Below are 22087 nucleotides of genomic sequence, written 5' to 3'. Positions count from 1 at the left end.
GTCAACATTTTAACATTATATAACTAGGAAGTTAGCATTTAAGGGGAGGCACTCAATAGTACTATCCGATTAAACATTTTTAACCAAAAATTATTTATATGTTTTCATGATTTTCATGGAAATCGTGAATAATATTGTATGATTATTTAAACGTACTGTCAATATTGTTTAGTTATCGTTACAACAAATAACAAGATACCTTTTTATTAAATGTAGGATTTTTGTGAAAAACAAAAATTTCATCAAACATTAGGTATAGTTGAATAAAAACTAAAACAAGTCATAGATTTTTAATATCTATAAATAGTTAATTATTTTTAAAATTTTACCATGTCTTGAAAATGCTAGTATAAAAATGTATTAAAGATTTCAAATCTCTACAGTTATTAATTTTTAAATTAAAACAAAATTGATTGAGTAGTACAACAAACATGAAACAACTACGTTCTCATTTTTTAAGATCTTTGATTGTAGATAACGTTGTATTCACATTTAATATACCTACATAAGTACCTATATAATAAATAACGACATTAAGGATGGTCTTTTTTATATTTAAAAGAAACATCAATCAGTTTGACAGTGTATTTTTTTTTTTTTACAACACTTAATAATATGTTATTTGGACAGTTGATCCACAAATCAAATTCAAATTCTGATATTTGAACTAGATAGCCTGCAGTCGATTGCAAATGGCAAATGGCAAATCTAATATTATTTATTATGCAATTCTATATACAATGCAATTTTTAAAACATATTATAATTTATATTAAACTAAATGTAAGCTATTTATACAGTTAAGAACCTATAAACACACTGTAGTGTGGTACGCCGTTATTGTCTTAATTTATAAGTTATTTGTAAAATTTTAAAAAGTGAATAATTACATAGTAAATACTGTTAAAAATCTAATATAATTTAACATATCCGTATAAATAGATGCCGATGCATCGATATATCATTTTGCTCAGAAACGTATTTTTGTATATATGTATTTAAAAAAGCCTTTATTGAAAGTGTAACTATAGCCGTATAGTTATGTCGCAACTAAAATTTTATATCAAACAACAATGTCAGCAATGGGCTAGTATTTTTCACATAGATCCCCACTGTTGTTAGTTTAAGTCGAAAAAAATGTAACACATCTACCCGACGATGATTTACAGTCGAAATATTTATCATTTGGCAAAAGTGAGTTCCCTGTTTTTTTATTCTTAGATTTATTAAAATTACTCAATTTAATATAGGTACCTACTATACCTGAATGAAATACACCACCATAAATAAGCCATTGTGTTTAACTGATTGTTCATATTATTTTAACCATTTCCCTACAATTCCAATGATATATATATAAATGTTTTTTTATAATACATTATGTTGAATGATAAAGAATAACCATTAAACATAATGAAACTTCAATAATATTCTTTAAGGAAAAGTTGTGTATTAAACTTTGATGTTTTTTTTTTAGTACGGCCATTAAGCACAAAGCAAAATTGACTACCTATCTCGTTTTGAACTGTATACAGAAACTCAAAAAAAATTGTCATTATCTTGATGTTAAAATCGATGTGTGTTAGGCTAGTGTTATTTAGTATTTACTTACCTTCAAACCTCGTCGATGAAAAGACTTAAGACTATAAGCATGATTGATTGATATTCAAAATTGCAACATACTTAAATTCTTAATTCTATTTTATGTTATGAGAAATTATCAAGTGCGTATAATTTATCATCTAAAATAATTCAAAGATTAAAAACTAATTCAATTTCAAAAAATGTATTCGTTTCTAGTAAAAAAAATAACGAAAACATTTTTGGCATTACTATTATTTAGTTCAGTGGTTTTTTAGTTTAGTTCAAATAATCTTATAAAATCACATTACTTTAAATCATATCGTTTTAAAAATACCTAAACGCTGTCTAGTAAATTTTAAAATATTTTAGTTGCAAATAAAATGTTTACTCGAAGTATTAAATTAGAATGTATTTGTGGTTCATTGCAAGTTTTTGGATGTGTAAAAATTGCACATTTTCTTTAAAAATATCTTAAGGAAACCCCCACCATACACTTTTTACATAACATCTTGATTATACATAATAACACTTCATATTTTAATTAATTTAACGAAAAGAAAAAATAATAATTTCTTTGACTACTAATATAATGCAACTGACAGTAAATTAAACACTCGATTTAATTTAATATTCAAAAAGTCAATCTCAAAAATAAATAAATAATTTGTTTTTTTTTTATAAGTTGAACTAATGAATATAAAGTAAAGTCATAGATTTAAATTAATTGGGTAAAATCAAATTATAATGGTTTTTCTATTGGAGCTGAGTCCATTTCTGTGGGTATGAAAAACTATATTCATATAACTTGCAAACTTCAAACGATATAATAAATAATACAACAACATCGAATCTTGCAAAAATACAATTTAAATTTCTTGTGATAAAATAAAAATATAATTACAATAAACCTCTAATAACGTAACTAAATGAGCGCTTGACACAATATTGATATATATAACTCATATTTTAATTAAATTGTGTGTAAGAAAATAATTCTAATTAAAAAAAAAATACATTACAATTAAATGTAAAGACTTATAAATTGTTTTTTTCCTTAATTGGATTAACTTATATCTTATTATAACGAAAAAAAAAAGTTGATGATTTATTTTTTTTAATGATTATTTTTAAAATATTTTATTTTGTTAACAATTTAATCAACAACATATTAAACCTGCAGTTTTAAATGACAATTTATAAAAATATAAATACTCTTGTTCACACAAATCGTTTTAAATATTAATAATAATAATTTAATTGTATTTTACTTACATATTCAATCAAAATATAATATTTGTCTGATTAGAATCTATGGCACTAATGCACTATATAATGGTTATGCTGCCGGAGGATTTTTTTACAAATAGCAAATAAATAAATAAAACTGAAGTTAACCAGTCACATTTGTCGACTTAATGTATGATATCAACTAGTAAGTACACATTTACAACTGAGAATCAATACAACAAATTATTGTAATAATAATTATAGTTTATAATAATTTACCTTAATATGACTGATAATTTAAAAAAAAATACATACTAATTAAAATAATAAACTTAAAAACAAAAATTCAACTAGAAAATTTCTATTAAAATTGTTTAATATTAACTTCTGTGTAGATTATTATTTCTTAAAATTAGTGTTTTGTATATATAAGCTACTGTTTAGTACTTAAATAACATTATTATTTTTAATTATAAGTTAATTTTTGTTTTGATAAAGTTAATATAAAAAGTACAATTTGTTTGATTGGGTCTTCATCAGATCTCGGTAAATTATTTAAGTGTTGGGGTATCGAGAGTTTATGTAATATAACATTATTATAATATAATTTAAGTTTTCACTATGAAGATAAAACCCCCATTTTAAAATGCTTAATACTCGGAAGTTGGATTATAACTTTATAGTTAATATAATGTTGTAGCTATATCTAAATTCAAATTTTATTTAAATTATGTTAGGTTTCATATTGTAAATTAATTTTAATTTTTCAATGATCATTATATACCTGTACTCGAGTAATCATGAATTAAGTATTAAATATTACTAATAGCACATAATTTGCATTGACAGTGAATTTTGTAATTTCAAATGTTATAACTTGGAGTAATAAATAACTGAACATAATATCTAATATTATGTCCACTAAATTCATTAGTACATATTTCTTCAATGTATTCATTTTATGACAATGTAATTAGTATTTATTTTCATATGCACTTTGATAGTTTAATAATATTAGTGTGTTTCAATAGTAAAATATGATAGTTCCCATTTTAATCTGATTCTACTTACCAACTTTTAACACTTCATACTTCATACCTCTTTGCAAGTATCAAATCAACAATAATTACCAACTTCAAATGAAAATGAAATACGCAAAAAATAAATAATAACTCCAATGGAAATGCATTTGTTAATTCCGCAATTTCGCACGGCTGTGTAACTAAATGTAATATTAATTATTATGATTAATTATAATTTATAATGAACTATTATTATTATAATTATTATATAATTATAATATGATATCAGTCTAAAATATTTAAATATATCATTTAATTTAACTCTTATATTACTCTTTATCATAAATCGTAATTAAAATATAAATATACCATTTTCTCATATTGTGTTCATTTTAAACGGTTAAATTAATTTTTAAGTCAAGAAAGAAAATTCCAAATGACAAGAATTTATAATATCTATATTATTTTTAAAATAATGTACAAATATATTTTTTAACTGAAATCGTACACAATGTAGATAAGACGAAACAATTGAACGTACTATACTAAATTGCAAGAAATCTTCATACCACCTGCGCAGTGTTTATAAATTATATTATAAAAATATAACAGTATATCCCTTATCATATATATTATATATATTATATCACTGCAGCAGTGCAGTTTATTACGACCATATTTCGTAATAGCTAATGACGCATACTAGAATCAGCCGGGCATTAACAATGACGTTATTATACATACAACATATACCTATGTATGTATTTTGTATCTATGTATAGTGTATACATTTTATATAGTTTAAACATTATACACTACACAGATACAATTTTATCAGAGCAAATGGTAGTCGGGGATTGACGTCGGAAATTTCCTATCCATGTATAACGAAAATACCGACAAATCTCGTTTCACGCATGGGCACATATACGCCGGACACAAAGCAAACATTTATATTACTCGCGTAATTTCGATTTTCCAGAAAAGAAACTTTCACGAGGTGCAGCAGCTGGACGTTCTGAAATTAACCATTCGACCATGGCAGAAAGTTAACGTCGAATTTTATGGGAGGAAAAACAATTATTACAATATTTTCCAAGCAGACATGTCTTTGTGCAACGATGATCAATGACAGACAATTTCCCAAACCACCCATAATTTAAATCTATAATAGTTGTTAACGTCCATTGTTCGAAGACAATTCAAGGGACACATTGCTCGTTTTTAATTACATTCTAAAATTATTTCAAGTGTAAAAATACAATTTCTTTATGACAACCATTTGAATTTTTAATTAATTTTTTTCCGAGCCAATGACACTTTTAAGTAAAATTCTATTTATTATGTTTGCAATATTTACATGTTTAAAAATATAAACATTGAATTGTTTTATATATATTTATGTAAGCGTCCCTGTCGGAATATTAACGCCCGACAACGTACGCAAGGGCATACACGTTCGATGACGACTACGATGGCCCAGCTTACAATCGACGTGCCCTCTTACCGATTGGTTGCAGATGAAACACCACAATATTGTAACGTTATACATAATACAATATACCTACAACGATATACCCTGAAGACGTTACAAGACCAGTATCGTCGATTTTGAATAAATGTCCTTCCTAATTATTTGCATTTGAAAAATATCCGTGCCACTTCTACGCCCAATATAATAAACTATACCCTGAAAATATGATTTTTGCGCTGCACATGAATTGCGTCCCGAAATCCCTTTTCCACATGAATTGCGTCCCAAAGATATTTAACGACTACACGAATTGCGTCCCTACCATATTTAACAACTACCCAAATTGCGTCCCAACGTAAAAAAACAATAGATAGCAAATTACGACTATTGGTAGGTTAAAAATATTGTTTTTTATCATTGATATGCAATTAGATGTCAGTAAAATAAAATGTGTAGGTTAATAATATAATAATAATATAATAGTTAAAAAAAAAATTTATATATATAAAAAAAGTTATAATTATAAAATTAAAAAATAATGATAGTATTTAATACGTAAGTACCTACATTAGTAGTTGTAAAGAACGTATCAATATTAGTATTAGGTATTAGGATGTAATGTATATTAATAACTCTTTTTTCAAATATTAAGTTAATTTAGGCTAAAAACCTATGTAGTTGAAGCCAAATATTATTTACCAAATATTATGTATATATTAGTAATAAATATACGTCATAATACTAGCTATAAGAACAGTGTACTTCAAATAATTTTTTAATGAATTTTCAATAAAAATATTACATGTAATACAACGAATCCTAAAATTATCCCATAATTTATATGAAAACTTCTTTGATCCTATAATCTTGTTGACATTTTAATTTAATTTTATTCTTTGACAATAAAAAAAACCTAGGTTTTTAAATTTTTAATACATTTTTTTCTAAGAACTGCAGAACTCTTATACAATAAAGAAAACATAATAATATCACATGTACCGTATCACATTTCTTTTAAAATGTTAACACTAATTAACTTACTATGTATTTTAGTGGTATTTAAGTCGAAGCTATAGGTCAGTTAGTAGGTCAGCCATTTATTTCAGCTTCTTATTTTATACTCTGAGTGATGGAGCAACGCATTTTTTGGTTTTACAATATGTGTCGGTAGTCACCTATAGGAGTGTTGAAAAGCTTCAATCTTCAAATTTGAGTATGGCTTCTGGAAAAATAGGATCAAGTTGGTAGGTAGTTTAGAGGGTAAAAAGTAAAGAAATTATTTGTTATACGGTACATGGTATTAAGTATTTACTTATAAGTTGATAACAATAATATAATGGATTCGAGAACTAGACATTGCCTTATGGCTATGGATTTCATCTGTAAACCATAACTATGTACTTGTACTTTTATGATTTATTTAGTTATTTACATTTTTATTTATATTTATTTTATTTTATACTTATGTTTTGATTTATATTTGATTTATATTGTGCCCTTAATTGTGTTGATTTGTATACCAGCCATACGAAATAAATAAACAATACTAAAATATAATAATATGTAATTGTTTGGGTAAAATTATTATAACTTACCATATTACTAGGTAATATAAAAATAAATTAATAATAGAAATATACATAAGTCAATTATAAAATATCCTTAGAAATCCACCAGGCTGAAATATCCAGGATGACACCGGCTACGTTCAGAATCGTTTTTCGAATGTATAATGATTAATCCTTAAATAGTTTAATTAAAATATCTATTATCAATGACTATAGGTTCATTCGAAGATACGCTATATATAATAAAGGGACTTTTCCGGTAGTATTTTATTATTAATTAAATATTTATTGCTATTATTTATATATTTCGTATATTAACTTAATAGTTTATTATTTGTATACAAATGTTTATATTATTATTAATTATATACACTCACTAATACAAAATATACTAAGCATACTGCAGTGCAGTACAGTGACAGTATCAGTTACATACTTAAGAAATTACCCGTGGATATTATCTATATAATCGTATATAGATAAGGTTATTATAGTTCAATCATAATTTTAGCGCTATTGAGCAATTCTCACCTTTCACTACCCGCCTACCCTAATTTAACGAGTTCAACTAGACGAGTAAGTATAATATAATAATATGATAAATTGTAGTCAGTTGTAAAACATACAATTTACTTAATATAATATGCTACATTATTATTATTCATTTTTAATGATTTCCATTGTAAATTTTTTAAATAGTTCACTAATATTACCTATATGCTGCAATATAATATGATGTCTATACGATTCACGGAAATACCTACAATATATAAAATCACCAAAGGCCACTGTTCTATGGAGATTACAGTTATTATACCCACTATTATTATTCGGTTTATAACACGTTATAAAGTCGATCATATAGTTATAACGTTTCGTTTACACGTATATTATTGAGGATTATAATAGTATAACATAGAATAATCCTGTGCAATGATTTCAACATACCATTATCACAATATAAATAATAAGTAATATTTAAATGTCCTTGATAAAAGTCTTGTACATTTACTATCATATTAATATTAATATCATATAATACATTAATACATACACACATTATAAATGGTTATAATAGGCCGTTAAAATTACATTGAAAGAAAACTTAAAGCTCATTTTTTTCATTTTATAGTTTTATCACTAAATATATATTTTATTTAAGTTTATCGAACTAATCCTAAAAAGCTTCATAAGTTTTGTTTGCCATTATCAGTAAAATACAGAAGCCGTATTTAAGATTTTACTTCTTAGGAGTTTTTATGGCTCTTCCTAGTAGAAAAATACATAAAACTTCAAAAATTTATATGAAAACTGTATAGGTGACTATCTAGTTAGTACCTTAGTCGACACTATTAGGATATTAATACAATATATTTATTAATTAAAAACCATAATCTCATAAGAATAAGACTTTGAGAGAAAAGTTTCAATTTATCCAAAACAACCTGTAAAAATGAGTTTTTTGAAAATTTAAATCTTTGCAATATTAATTTATAACATAATATAATATAAAGTACTCGAATAGATCAAATTTTTTTTTATTTAACTATATATAAGCAATTCTGTTACAGAATCATGCGTATCTGTAAAATAAATCATATTTTTTTAAAGTCCACAAAATCCATACACGTATAAAAACTAACCACCTACCTATCTAAATTCAGAAACAATATTATATCATATATTATAAGATATTAATAAATAATAAAATTATTAGGTACTAAAAATTGATCCACGATCCATTTAAATTTTAATGTCTAATCATGAATTTTCAAAAATGATCTTGTTAGAAGGTTGGATAATGCGATAGAGGTATTCAAAATATTGAGATAAATATATCAAAAATTCAAGAAAAAATCGATAATATTGAAAGTATTATAAGGAATCTGTATGGTATTCTTTAGTCAAGACATATTTAATTTATGTATTAATAATTTAGTATTATATACTATACACGTTTCGTTGTACTTTTACACTTAGGTGTACGGTATAAATGTATGATATAGCTTCATAAATGAATTGGAAGTATTTAATACTGACTAATTGTTTTTTTTAAGATTTTAATAGTATTTTAGATTCTGAGTGGAACGATGGATGTATTAATTTTACAATGATGTGTGTTTTTTTTTTGTGTCTGTCATCACCACAAAATTTTCTTTTTAAATCTAAGATTTTAAAATGTAACACAAGATTCCAAATAAGTTTTTCCATCTTTATCAAAAAAAAATATCTACAAGAAAGTCAAATTAAATTTTTATGAGTGTTTGTAATTCATATTTTTACATTTGATATTCACTCGATTTATCATGTAACTATTTTCTTATTTTGTTTTAATTAAAAAACGAATGACTGTAGATACTTGAAAATATCACTCAATATTTATATTAGCATTTTTTATACACAATAAAATTTTGTAAATAATTTGACTCTTTTTGAGCTGTTTACGGACATTGCCAGTTTTCAATTTTTTTAGTTTTTTTTTCTATAAATATCAATACAATTTTATTTGTTCGGTAAAAAAGCGTGAAAATTTAATTCCAGGCTCCTGATATATTGTTACAATAGCAGTTGAAAAATATTAAAAATACATAGGCAACATTTTTTTTATAAGGATTTAAAGTTCGAATTTTAACAAATTTTTTCAAATTTCAAATTTAATAATTATTTTGTAGTTTAAAATTTATAAAATGTTCAACTTTTGTAGCTAAGGATTGAAAATTTAAAACAAGATTCCACGTGAATAGATTATATATAAATTACTTTATTCACCTTAATATCATTAAATATACTTAATAATATCATAGGCCGACTGACCATTTTTGCTCTGAATCATTTTTTTTATGCAATGATATTATATCATTGAATTCAAATTTAACACCATCCATTACTACAGTGACCCTTTTTTACCTACTGTACAGCAGAGCGACATCCACTTATCTACCTTTTTTGGTTTGCACATAGAAATGTCATAGTTTTAATATCGAAATACGATAAAAAAATATAGTTATCACTTTATAAGATATTGGATTAATGCACCCGTCACAGTGGTGTAGTGAAGTAACATACTCAGGACGCCGCGTAATTGTAATTTCATATTTTTATTAATCAAATTCATAAAAAAAGGATGAACGTACAAAGAAGTTAACCTCTCTGCTATACAGTAAGTGTCGAATGTGCCTTGTCATTGAGTAAGTCACTGTAATCGAAGTGTTAGATTTGAATTCAATGATAAATCATTGCATGCGAAATACTATTCTGAGCGAAGACTATAGTTTTACTAAATATATTTTATGCCATGTTTTTATTGCTATCAAAGTAATTGATTTTACTATTATAGTAATACAGTAGGTTTAATACATTTTTTCAGAAAATATTACATTTAAAAATACATTGTGTGTATAAAATATAATAATATACCCACGTTTAAAATTACTAGTACCCACAAATAACAATTTTTAATTACAAAAAAATAACTAAGATTGTTATTCTTTGTTTAAATATAAAAATAATATTTGAATATCTTTAAAATAATATTTTGGTTACGGTATAAACCACTTTCTTAAGCTTAGCTATAAAAATTAAAAATTTTATACATTTTTACTACAAAATAGTTTGAACATTTTCATGATTTTATCAAATTTTGTCAACATTTAAATTTCAAATGCTAATAAGAATTGTACTCATATATATTAACACAGATATTAGTATACATTTATCTAACTAGGTATATAAATGTGAAATGAAAATCTCCCTACAGGCTAAACTCTGGAACTACTTATCAGATCTTCTTGATTTTTTTTATTACGGAGAAGATTCTTATGAAGGAAAATTTTAAGAAAATCCACCATAAAAGCAGGAAATCTGGATGTCAAACATACAACAGTGGCGACATCTATCCAGATAAAAATAAGTTAAATGATAAAAAATGTAGATTATTGTTGCAGATTAAATTAATAATTGTGTATTATATAGTGGTTGCTATTGGTTAATCGGGCAGTTTGTTAATATTTTGTATTATTATTTTTTGTAAATATATATATATATATATATAAATGAATGTTTATGGGTACATTAGATCTCTGGGAAGAAGATAGATTATTTACAAAGGGTTAAATTTTTTTTTTTTTATTCATTGGATTTTAGTACGGCCAGGTTAGAATAGGTTTTTGTATAAATTGATTATATTAATCCACCGTAGGTGGAATTAAGTAAAAACGACAAACATGGTATAACTTTGATACTTTAGAGTTAAATCATACACTTATGTACAAACAGCACGGGGTCCGCGATCTACCGTAGGTAGATTGCCTACCTGATAATATACTGCTGCGAATCATAATTTTTATTCCGGGCAACGCAAAAGTTAAGATAAATTTTGAACACCATACACCAAATATTAAATAACGAATTGAACAAAGTTTGAGTCATATAGAGTTGATACATTTAACGGGCAACGAAGTGCACCGGATCAGCTAGTATAAATATATAATATCTAGAATGACTATTGACTAGAAAGTTGTGAAACACAAAAATACAAATAACAAAAGTAACCTAACATTATATTTAATTTTAGAACATGGAAATTTGTCAATATATTATGATACCTAACTATATGATTTTGTCAGTCTACGTGAAAAATCAAGAACTCAAATAAGCGTCTAGAGTTCTAGACGAACAACGAGCTAGTAATTTACAAACTGTAAGGTTACACCAATATACTGATCGTTGTATTTCTGACTCATGAGCCCATATCCCAAATTCCGGTAGTTTCGTTTATTTGTACAATATTATAATGTACTTATGTACCTAATTAGTTATTACATTTAAATAGAATAAAGACATATTATTATAAATTGTTAAATCATGTTATTCATCAATGTTATTATTTAATTAATAAATTATTAGATTCTGTGCGGAGCGAGGAAGCTAATGGTTTTACAATGGTGTTTATTTTTATATATATATATATCCTGTATACAAAATTTCTACCAGAAGGAGTGCTTTGATTTCAACATATAGTACCTTATCTTTTAGTAAATTGGATCAAGATGGTACTTAAGAGAAGTAATTTTTCGATTTTCTCAATAGTTATTTAATGTAACGGGAAAAACTACTAACAAATTACGAAAACCGCTTAAAATGGGATTTTTATTTCTAACGCTTTGTTCATCACCGTAGCAACGAATAATAAAAAAATAATAATAATATTATAATATTATAATTTTTAATCGTTGCTCTAGCGATATACAAAGCGTTAAAAATAAAAATCCCATTTTAAGCGGTTTTTCGTAACTTGTCAGTAGTTTTTCCCGTTACAATGTTACATTAAATAACTATTGAGAAAATTGAAAAATGACTTCTCTAAAGTACCATCTTGATCCAATTTGCTAAAAGATAAGGTACTATATGTTGAAATCGAAGCACTCCTTCTGGTAGAAATTTTGTATACAAAAAATTAACAAAACAAAAATAAACACCATCGTAAAACCACTAGCTCCCTCGCTCCGCTCAGAATCTAAAATGAAATATGATTTATTCAAAATAAAACAGAATATTTCGATAGAGAAATAGTATTGAATAATTTATTGATAAATAAGAACCTACATATAATATTTTTATCCTTACATATCAGAAATTTATATCATCGTATTCACGTTTTAGGAATACAGTTATTGTAAGAGTATTGGTCGAGGAATTCCACGAAGCCTTCGACATTTGTTTGTGCACATTATGTGGAAAAGGCACGTGCAATCTATATTTAGGACTACGGATATCAACAGCGTCTTCTGTTATATCTGTACAAATGCCTGGCATACGGTCTCCTGGCATTTTCACTTCAACCACCATCGCTTCACAGCTGGAAGTCAGTGGAGTCTTTGGACCCATCTAGAAAACATTTTAAACGTTATTTTAATATTGAATGATTTTTGTAAGATAAGCAAAATATGAAATTGTATTATCAGGCAAAAATATTTATTGCAACGTGACATTTAAAATTGAGTTCGTATTAATATCATTAATATGCGTTGTAATTTGTAAATTAATTTGTGTAGTAAAATGTATGAGTGGAATTTAAAATTCAAAATATTATAGAACGCCAAAGATATTCATTTATCAACATAGAATTTACGAATAATTTGGTTTATTTGGTTTGAGTACATTTTATTTAACTATAATTTATCAATTTTTAACGAAATTAAATTATTTTCAAGACACTAGAATAACGTCGTTTGTGATTAAATTTATACTTTTCGCATAAGTTTTTCGCCGGGAATATTGATTGTTGAATATTAGTCTATGTTGTACACTCGGCCCGTGTCTTTTTCAGGTAAAAATTATTTAGATGTAAACTCGGCCGGGGTTTTTACAGGTAAAAATGATTTAATATGAGCCATTTAGCATTACCCAGAAGACACATGAGGAGGTGATTCTCATTATTTCAATGAAATTCGTTACATAAATGTAAAATTGTGAAAAAAATTAAGTAATATGTCTCAGTAATAAAAAATATAAGTAAAATGTATTTGCAGATTAAATTATGTCCTGCTTATTATATTTTACTGGCCAAAATTATCGGGCTGATTTTACAATCTATCTATTTTACTACCTAAAATTTCCGGGCCGAGTTTACACCAAAAAAGGTAACCACGGGCTCAGTAAGTTTACATTTGCCTGCCGGTCGGGATGACTATAATATAATATAATAGAACGTGTCCTGACTGACTCACTGACTGATCAACGTAGAGCCTAAATAATAATAGTTTTAGGCTTGCAATTTTCATGAAACTACCTTTGTACTGCCATGTAAGTGTGCACTAAGAGCATCTTCCAAAATTCACATTTTATAAAGTGGTGCTTGCACAAGTATTTTGATTTTTGAGAATCAAGATGGTCGATGAAAATTTTTAAGTTTTGAACACCATACTGCGCCGAATATTAAATAACGAATTGAACAAAGTTTGAATCATATATAGTTGGTGCATTTAATGGGCAACGAAGTTTACGGGATCAGGTAGTATTTAGATATTTATTTACTGTCCGTAGTTACTGTATAGGTACATAGTTACGAATTACGAATTTTTTTTTTATTATTAGGGTTAAGGCTTCAACTACTAGGTTATTAGCCTGTGGTACTGTAGGGGAGGGTACTGTAGATTTGTTTACACGTCTGTGTTTGTTTTGGCAGGATTTTCAATTTGGGCACCCGTAGGTATCTGCCATGTCCGGGTGGGGGATGGCTGCACTTGTTCTCCGGACACCGTGACTTGCAAGAAGAAAAATGCCGCCTGCGACCGAGGTATCGAACTCGGGTCGGCTGCGTCGCAGCCGACGCCTTAGTCCGCTCGGCCACTCCGTCCCCCGAATTACGATTATTGGTATTAATATAATTACTTATTGTATAAGTATTTAATATAGATTTATACTAGCCCAAATTTACTACCAAAATATTAGGGTTTCCATAATATTCTGTTTAAATTGTATTTGAAATTATAGTTTATTGCGTTGTATTAAAATACACTTAGAAGCGGGCAAATTAGCACGCTCGCAGAGTAAGCTATCCTGATCTCCTAACCTTTTAGTTTTATTATTTATGAACGATTGTTATTATTATCTCATTTGTGGAATAATAATTGGGCCTACCGCCTACCCCATTTAAAACTTAGATAAATTAATAAATAACTCTCATTATTTTAACTACAATTGTAATAGATAGTTAAAACCCCAGTTTCACTGGTGGTTCGTAATACACATAATATTGAACCTGTTGTAAAAATGTTTAAAATACCTATAAACATAACATAATTATAAATACCTACATAAATGTATATATTATATTATACATTCGTAGTATATAAATCATATACGAGTATATAAATAGCGTGGAAACAAAGTCGAATAATTTTTTGTGAAGACACTTTATGACTATGGAAGAATTTAGAATATCAAGATAATAATAAAGAGAAACCAAAAAAAAAGAATAGCTCTACACGTTAAAGATAAGGTCGGTCAAAAAAGACGTGACAAAAATGTTGCATTCAATTTCACTGTAATAATAATTATATAATATAATAATCACAATATGGTCTCCTTCCAATAAATCAATGAAGTTAACTCATTGAGTCCAACATTTTAATGAAATTAAACTTAATTTTATGTTTAGCTATTGACCACTGTAATCTTGTATAATATATAGATGATAAAAATATAATGCCGTGATAAAGATAACTTCAATAATATACCAACCATACTCGTATATCCAAATTCCATACACTGTAAACAACACAGACACATAGTTGTGGACTATAATAATTAGTAACTTTACATTGTTAGACATAATAATAATATGCAATAACCATATTATGATAAATATGATTATAGTATAAACTTTAAATAAACAAATTATTTATTATTACATTATTTAATTTTGTTATTTTTACTTTATCGTTACAGAGAAACAGTTTAGTAAAATAATAACATAATTAAATACACATTCTTATTTTTTAAATTAATATTTCAGTTACGAAACTTGAAGTTACCTACAACGGTGTAAAGCCATGAAAGTCTACATAAATATCAAATTTAACCAAAGTTATTTTAACCAGGAATCCGAATACGAAATACTTTGTACTGAATATTAAAGTGAATGGAGAATCTATTATTTTTAATACATTTTTGTAAACTTAAAAATAATATAATTTAATTCCACTTGTTTTATATTCGTATAAATGTATGATATATATAGTACAAGACAATTTTAATTGTCTTTTGAAGAGAAATATTCATCCGATTAAGCCATTCATAACTTTAATTGAAAACGGTAAATTAATAATTAGATTTAATTGAAGTAGGTATCAACACAATTAATCGAAATCTATTATTATTTATATTTTATACTGATAAAACTAAACCAATAAAAAAACATGCAAACTTATAATACTAAATATTAATATGTCAAAGCTATTAGGTAAACAGGGTAATTCACGGATTCACCAACTATGCTCACCCCCATCATGTTTTCCTTTAATAATGAATTTATTAAAATGTTGATTATTGGAATTTTTAAATTTACTCAAAGACCATATTTTAAAATATTTCCAATTTGTTTGTATTACCTACAAGAAGTATCCCCCTTTTTTTTACTGTATTGGATAATTGTTTTGAAAATGTTGATGTAAAAAACTTAAAAATGGTTTTACATAAATATAACATTGACATAAAATTGGATATACCTAGTATTTATTACATTGGGTCATTTTTACAAATTATTAATATCGATAAATCAATATTAATGACTACAATGGAAAATCACCATAGCCGATAGCCACTATATCTTATAAGCCCATTACCATGGACATTTTATCCTTAAAACACAAAATTAGATAACTCAAAAACTACTCGTACAAATTTTGATTTTGATACGTCAAAAATTTCAGAGAAATTATCTTCTGTATCATTTATAGTTGAACAGGGGTTCAAAACAGGGGTGTCTCATATGAAAAACTGAAGTTTGTATTTCCACAGGATAATCCTTAAAATGATGTCACACCCGCATGTGTTGTCTCCGTCTTACAAATGTACAACATAGCAAAAACTGTTTTGAGCGGGACAACTTTTCTCTCACCATATTTGTTGAAGGACTACAAAATGTTCACAACACGTAAAGAAGAACTTGGCCTGTGCTTTTTTTTTATTAATAGCACTATCCAATCACTTTTTGTAAACAAATGAAAAAAAAACCAATGTTTAGAAGCAGATAACTTTTATTGTATATATTATGTTATCTAACATATAGACATGCTGTTGCATAGATAATTTTCTACCCTATATGTTCGGAAATTTTGGATCCACTACTACAAAAACAGAAAGATAAAAGTTGTCCCACGCAAAACAGTTATGGCTATGTTGTATATTTGTAAGTCGAAGACAACACATGCGGGTGTGACGTCCTCTTAAGTAATAACTACAAAAAATCTCATGAATTTAAAAATATGGTCTTAAAGTATATTTAAAAATTCAAAAAACCAGATTTTGAATAACTGCATTATTAAAGATGAAAAGGGGTGAGCATGCTTGGTGAATCATATAATTATTTTATGATTCATTGTTTTTATATTACGCTTATTCAGATCGACATACCCAATCATATTATGTTATAATATTTAATTCGTTACCTAATCATCGACAATAATATCTAATATAAAATAAGGATATTTTTTTACTTATTAAAATAGAAATTTTATTTCTGTACATAAATTGGTTTTATATAAATCTGATTCTTAATACACCTATCAAAATAAAATAAAATGTTAGTTTTAGATTTATTTTTTCCTAAAGCATTTTATGTTTTTATTGCTATTATTATCATTAAATCATTATAATTTCTAAAATGTATTATAATAAGAAAACATTAAATATTGACGATATTGTCATTATTATAGAAGTATCATCAATTCATTATATTATAATACATTAATATGTATCTACATAATACGTGTTAAGTATAATTTTTTTAATTTACTTGTAGAAACGCATCTTCTGTTCCCACGAATTGTTGATACTTTACATCATATTCAGGTCTAACTCTAGTGTCTGATACAACGTCAATAGCTTCTGGAGCAGCTACGATCTCTTCATCTTGCCATATATTCTTAGCTTTCTCTTCTTCCGACTGTAATACCTCGATTTTTTTTTGATTTTTTTCTTCATTTTTTTTTATAGATTCAGTTGTCAAGATTGTTGTGTCTTTTCCTGTTTTTGACCTACCTATTTAAATTATAAACCGTAAATAAAATGTAACATATAACTAAAGATTTGGTTTAATTGATATTGCAAATTTTTATTGATATTAGGTAAATTAAAGATGTACACGAATCGGACTAATTACTGTCTTCCCATTTAATTTTATATTGCAATTTTTGCAATTTTTGTATACTTCACAAGACAAAATACACAAAATAGGTAATTTTTTAATAAATATAGGTGATGTAATGATGTAAATGTTCACATTATGGTTTTTCCTAATAGTAGAGAAGCGTTGTAATAATCAGTGGCGTAGCCAGGGGGCTGAGTGGGCTTTAGCCTTACACCCCAAAATACTAAGAAAATTTAAAAATTATTTTAATTTTTAATGGTCTATGAAAGTCGCTACAAAAGTCTTAAATTGTATTTTTCTGATTTTAAATTGTCGGTCTTTGTTTTGTTAGAGGTTATGGCAGGAAATCAAAATGTTTATTTAGATATAACGCCAAGTTGTTTAAATTATTTTAAAAATGCACTGATAACAAGTGTAGATGTTGAACGTACCTTTTCATTATATAAACATACATTGAGTAACAGACGATCTCTTTAAAAATGTATATAATTATACATTTTAATTCAGAAAAATAATATATTTTTCATTTTAGATTCTGAGCGAAGCGATGAATATATTGATTTAATAATAATGTGTGTTTTTTTTTTATTTTTTATTTTTGTGTCTGTCATCACCTTTTAGGACAGTAAAAATGCTTTGATTTTCTTCAACAGTAACTTCTCTTATAGGAAAGTGAATCTGGTTGGTAATTTGGGGTGTCAAAAGTATTTCTCAGTATTTTTCAAAAACGACGTGAAAAACAAAAGAAAAATTAAGGAAAAACGGGAATTTTTACGCAAAATCTGTTTTCGAGAACATCGATTTTGGTTTTTGGTATAACTCTAATACATAATGACATTTGTTCAAATGTTGACGCATCACGAGCTTCATCCTCAATTAAACTATAAACCGAAATACCTTCATTCACTTCTCTAATAATAGTTTGTAAAATTACATTTGAAGACGCAAATAAAATATCATTTTGGATTTTATTTGAAGTATATTTAGCATTTTTAAGGTAGAGACTTTAAATTTGTATTAAACTTTTCATTTTCCAAACATAGTAAATCTAATAGTTCTTTAAAATCGCCTTGATTTTTTGTAGTTTTCACGCCGTGTTCGTCTTCATTTGAATATTCGATTACATTATTGTGACCACGTAAACCTATATCCTGTCGTGCGCAATACAAAACTGAACGAATTACACTTTTTAATACTTCTCGATTTTTATTTAAATTCTCTTCGACATGACTATTCATTTGAGTCGTAACATCTCCTACACTTTTTGATGATATATAACCTTGATATTTGGCTAATGATGTTTTATGCGAATCTGCCGCGTTATGTTTTTTTGTCATCCCCGAAATATTTTTCCAATTATTATATCCTGTGGCTATTAAAACATCTTGATGCTTTTCACGAGATATAGAACTAGTAAAATGACGACAAAAAAAAACAGAAAATTGCATCCAATTGAACAGAATATTCAATCCAAGGATAAACTTTGTACCATGAACTTTGAAAACTACGTTGTTTTTCATAAATTTTACGACGTGGAAAATTGATAATCGGCTGAATAGGTTATTCATCACTATTTAAGCTAATATCAAGCACATTTAAGTTAGAAGACTCGTTAGAAGTTGAGGTAATATTTCATTTTAACATTTTCGTTTGTGGTTGATCTATTGTACTATCATCATCGTTCAATGTCCTTGTGGATTTCGGAGTAGGTTTAAAGAACTGGCTAATCATATTTTTATTTTTATTTAATTATTAGTCAAGTTATAACCAATATAAAATAAAAAAGTACTTAGGTTATTCTAATAGTGTACATAAACAAAAACAGACAACGATTTCCTCGATCGGCTCGGTTACACACAAGTCACTATAATACGTCTTCACGACTACACAGTACACACTGTAATAACTAATAAACTAATAAATTATTAATACCGAAAAATAATATATTTTATAAACCATATTTATTATCTTATATCAAATGACGATTGTCGGCAGTAAACGGCCAGTGACATAAATAACTCACTTCGACCTTCGGGTGTATTATTGTCTATTATTTACTATTTTAGTCGTAGTTTTTAGCCGATAAGCAGTACTGTGGCTACAATTGTTCACGACGAAGGAAATAATTAATAATAACGTATAAAATCGTATAATAACGTATAAACGCTTGCTGTAAGTGGGTAATAAATAATCTTTGTTCCAAAATGATTCAATTACATATCGTATTATGAAGAAAAAAATGTATGATTCTACAAATATCAATTAAATTTTATTTGTTGGGTAAAAAAACGTGAAAATTTAATGCAAGGCGCCTGATATATTGTTTCAATAGCAGTTGAAAAATATTAAAAATACATAGGCACAATTTTTTTTTCATGATCATTTAAAGTTCAAATTTATCAATTTCAAATTTAATAGTTATTTTGTAGTTAAAAATGTATAAAATGTTCAACTTTTATAGCTAAGGATTGAAAATTCGAAACAAGGTTCCACGTAAATAGGTTATATATAAATTACTTTATTAATTTCATCAAATATACTTTGTAATATCATAGGCCGACTGACCGTTTTTCTTATACAATGATATTATATCATTGAATTCAAATTCAACAACATCTATTACAGTGACCCACTTGTAACCTACTGTACGGCAGAGCCACATCCACTTTTTTTTAATACTATTTTATAATATTATAATATTTTAATGTCCATCATGTTCTTTAAGTAAGTAATTAACAATTATATATATTACTTATTTTCTATAATTTTTTATGTAACTTTAATGTATTTTTATTACGGTTTTAACATATTTTCATTGCAATTTTGACATATTTTTAACGCAACTATATCTGACTACTAAACTAGCGACTATCAACGCTTATTGCTTTTGGACAATAAAGATGGACATATTACAATTATTATCATGGCTAAAAATACGAACGTATTTTGATTCCCTTCTTTAACCTAATCCTATTAATAAAAATATAACCTTGTTTTAGTTAGTAAAAAACACCAAATACTAGGAAGTATCATGGTTAAATTTAAAATTGTTATTTAGCCATGGGAAGTATCACCTTAGCTCCTAGTCGGGCAAAAATGTATTCAAATTATTAACCTCAGTAGTCAGTGAGCTGATCTGATCGTTATTTTGGGACCACCTGAGTTTTTGTTTTCGGGATTAAAAGATAATGCAACCTTTACCTACCTACATATTCATCACGAACTGATATCTTACTTCATATTACATAAGAAAATAATATTTTGTTCTCCAATATGGCAATATACGAAGTCATATTACGTGGTAATAAAATAATTACCCAAGTAGGTAGTTTAATAGACTTACACAGTTGCACTAAAGATGATTTCGGAAGATCATCTTCGCTATCCGAAGAATTTGCAGTTGGTGGTTCCAGCATTTCACTTAATTTTTTTAAATCAATGTAATCCATTTTAGTTTGATATTATTTAACAAAAGTACACTTAAAAGGACAATTATTTACTGAGATAATTTAGTGTTATTGATAAAACAAATAATTTTATAAATACCATCGAAGTTGTTTAATAATTGTTGCCATGGTTTTAATTTTTATTGGAACACAAAAATGATAAGAACCACAAAGCTTTGATGAACTATAACTACCTACCTATTTAAATATTGATGCGTATTGAGACCCGTATGTATTATGTATATTTCATTATACATAGGTAGATTAATATTTACTACCATAGATAAAGAAGTACTACATGTAGTTAATTACTACATACAATAAACTCAAGTCATCGTGGATTTCTGTGACGCGAAATCCTATGCTCTTAAAGATAAAACAAATACACAATCTTAGGATAATATATCTCTATCAAACAGTTGATGAGTAGCCAGAAGTTAGTATTGTATATTAAAACCTGCCAATATGACCGTACCTGTTGAAGAACCTAACAAAAATTGAATTAATATTAACTATTGGCAAATTAATGCGGTCGTAATTATGCATTCAAATTATCAATATTGTAAGATAATTTGTATATTAGTAAATATAAATAGATAAATGTAGAATATTTAACAATTTAAAACATATAAAAACCATTATCTAACAAAAATAATTTTTGCTGTGTTTAAAATATTCATAACTATAAAACACATATTTTAGTACATTTCAGAGAAAAAACTAATAAGTCTAGCACTACATAGAAATAAAGTATATATTATTATATCTAACATCAGTTTAACTATTTGGATCGAATATTATATTTATTTAACTCATATTAAAACTTATAAGTTAAAGACAATTTTTTACATTTAAATAGGTCCATTTGTAAAATTATGATATTATCAAGAACTA

At 26.3% G+C, this 22087-nt stretch overlaps 1 protein-coding gene across 4 annotated transcripts; it reads right to left on the bottom strand.

The window, feature by feature from the left end:
• Positions 1–6473: 6473 nt before the first annotated feature.
• On the bottom strand, positions 6474–22019 carry LOC132938097 (dynein axonemal assembly factor 6). Of its 4 annotated transcripts, none has more exons than XM_061004765.1 (4): positions 21091–22019; positions 17394–17638; positions 12500–12760; positions 6474–6528 (listed from the first exon to the last, which is right to left on the bottom strand). In XM_061004765.1, exons 1-3 carry the CDS (start codon positions 21194–21196, stop codon positions 12503–12505), a joined length of 609 nt encoding a protein of 202 aa, XP_060860748.1. In that variant the 5' UTR covers positions 21197–22019; the 3' UTR covers positions 6474–6528; positions 12500–12502. The 4 variants fall into 4 exon arrangements, with proteins under 4 accessions (XP_060860748.1, XP_060860749.1, XP_060860750.1 ...); XM_061004766.1 differs by lacking the exon at positions 6474–6528 and adding an exon at positions 12311–12389 and having other exon boundaries at positions 12479–12760; XM_061004767.1 differs by lacking the exon at positions 6474–6528 and adding an exon at positions 12349–12389.
• Between the last annotated feature and the right edge of the window lie 68 nt (positions 22020–22087).

Source organism: Metopolophium dirhodum, chromosome 2 (assembly GCF_019925205.1).
Source record: "Metopolophium dirhodum isolate CAU chromosome 2, ASM1992520v1, whole genome shotgun sequence".
NCBI classification, from domain to species: domain Eukaryota; kingdom Metazoa; phylum Arthropoda; class Insecta; order Hemiptera; family Aphididae; genus Metopolophium; species Metopolophium dirhodum.
This window is presented reverse-complemented; position numbering and strand designations above follow the sequence as displayed.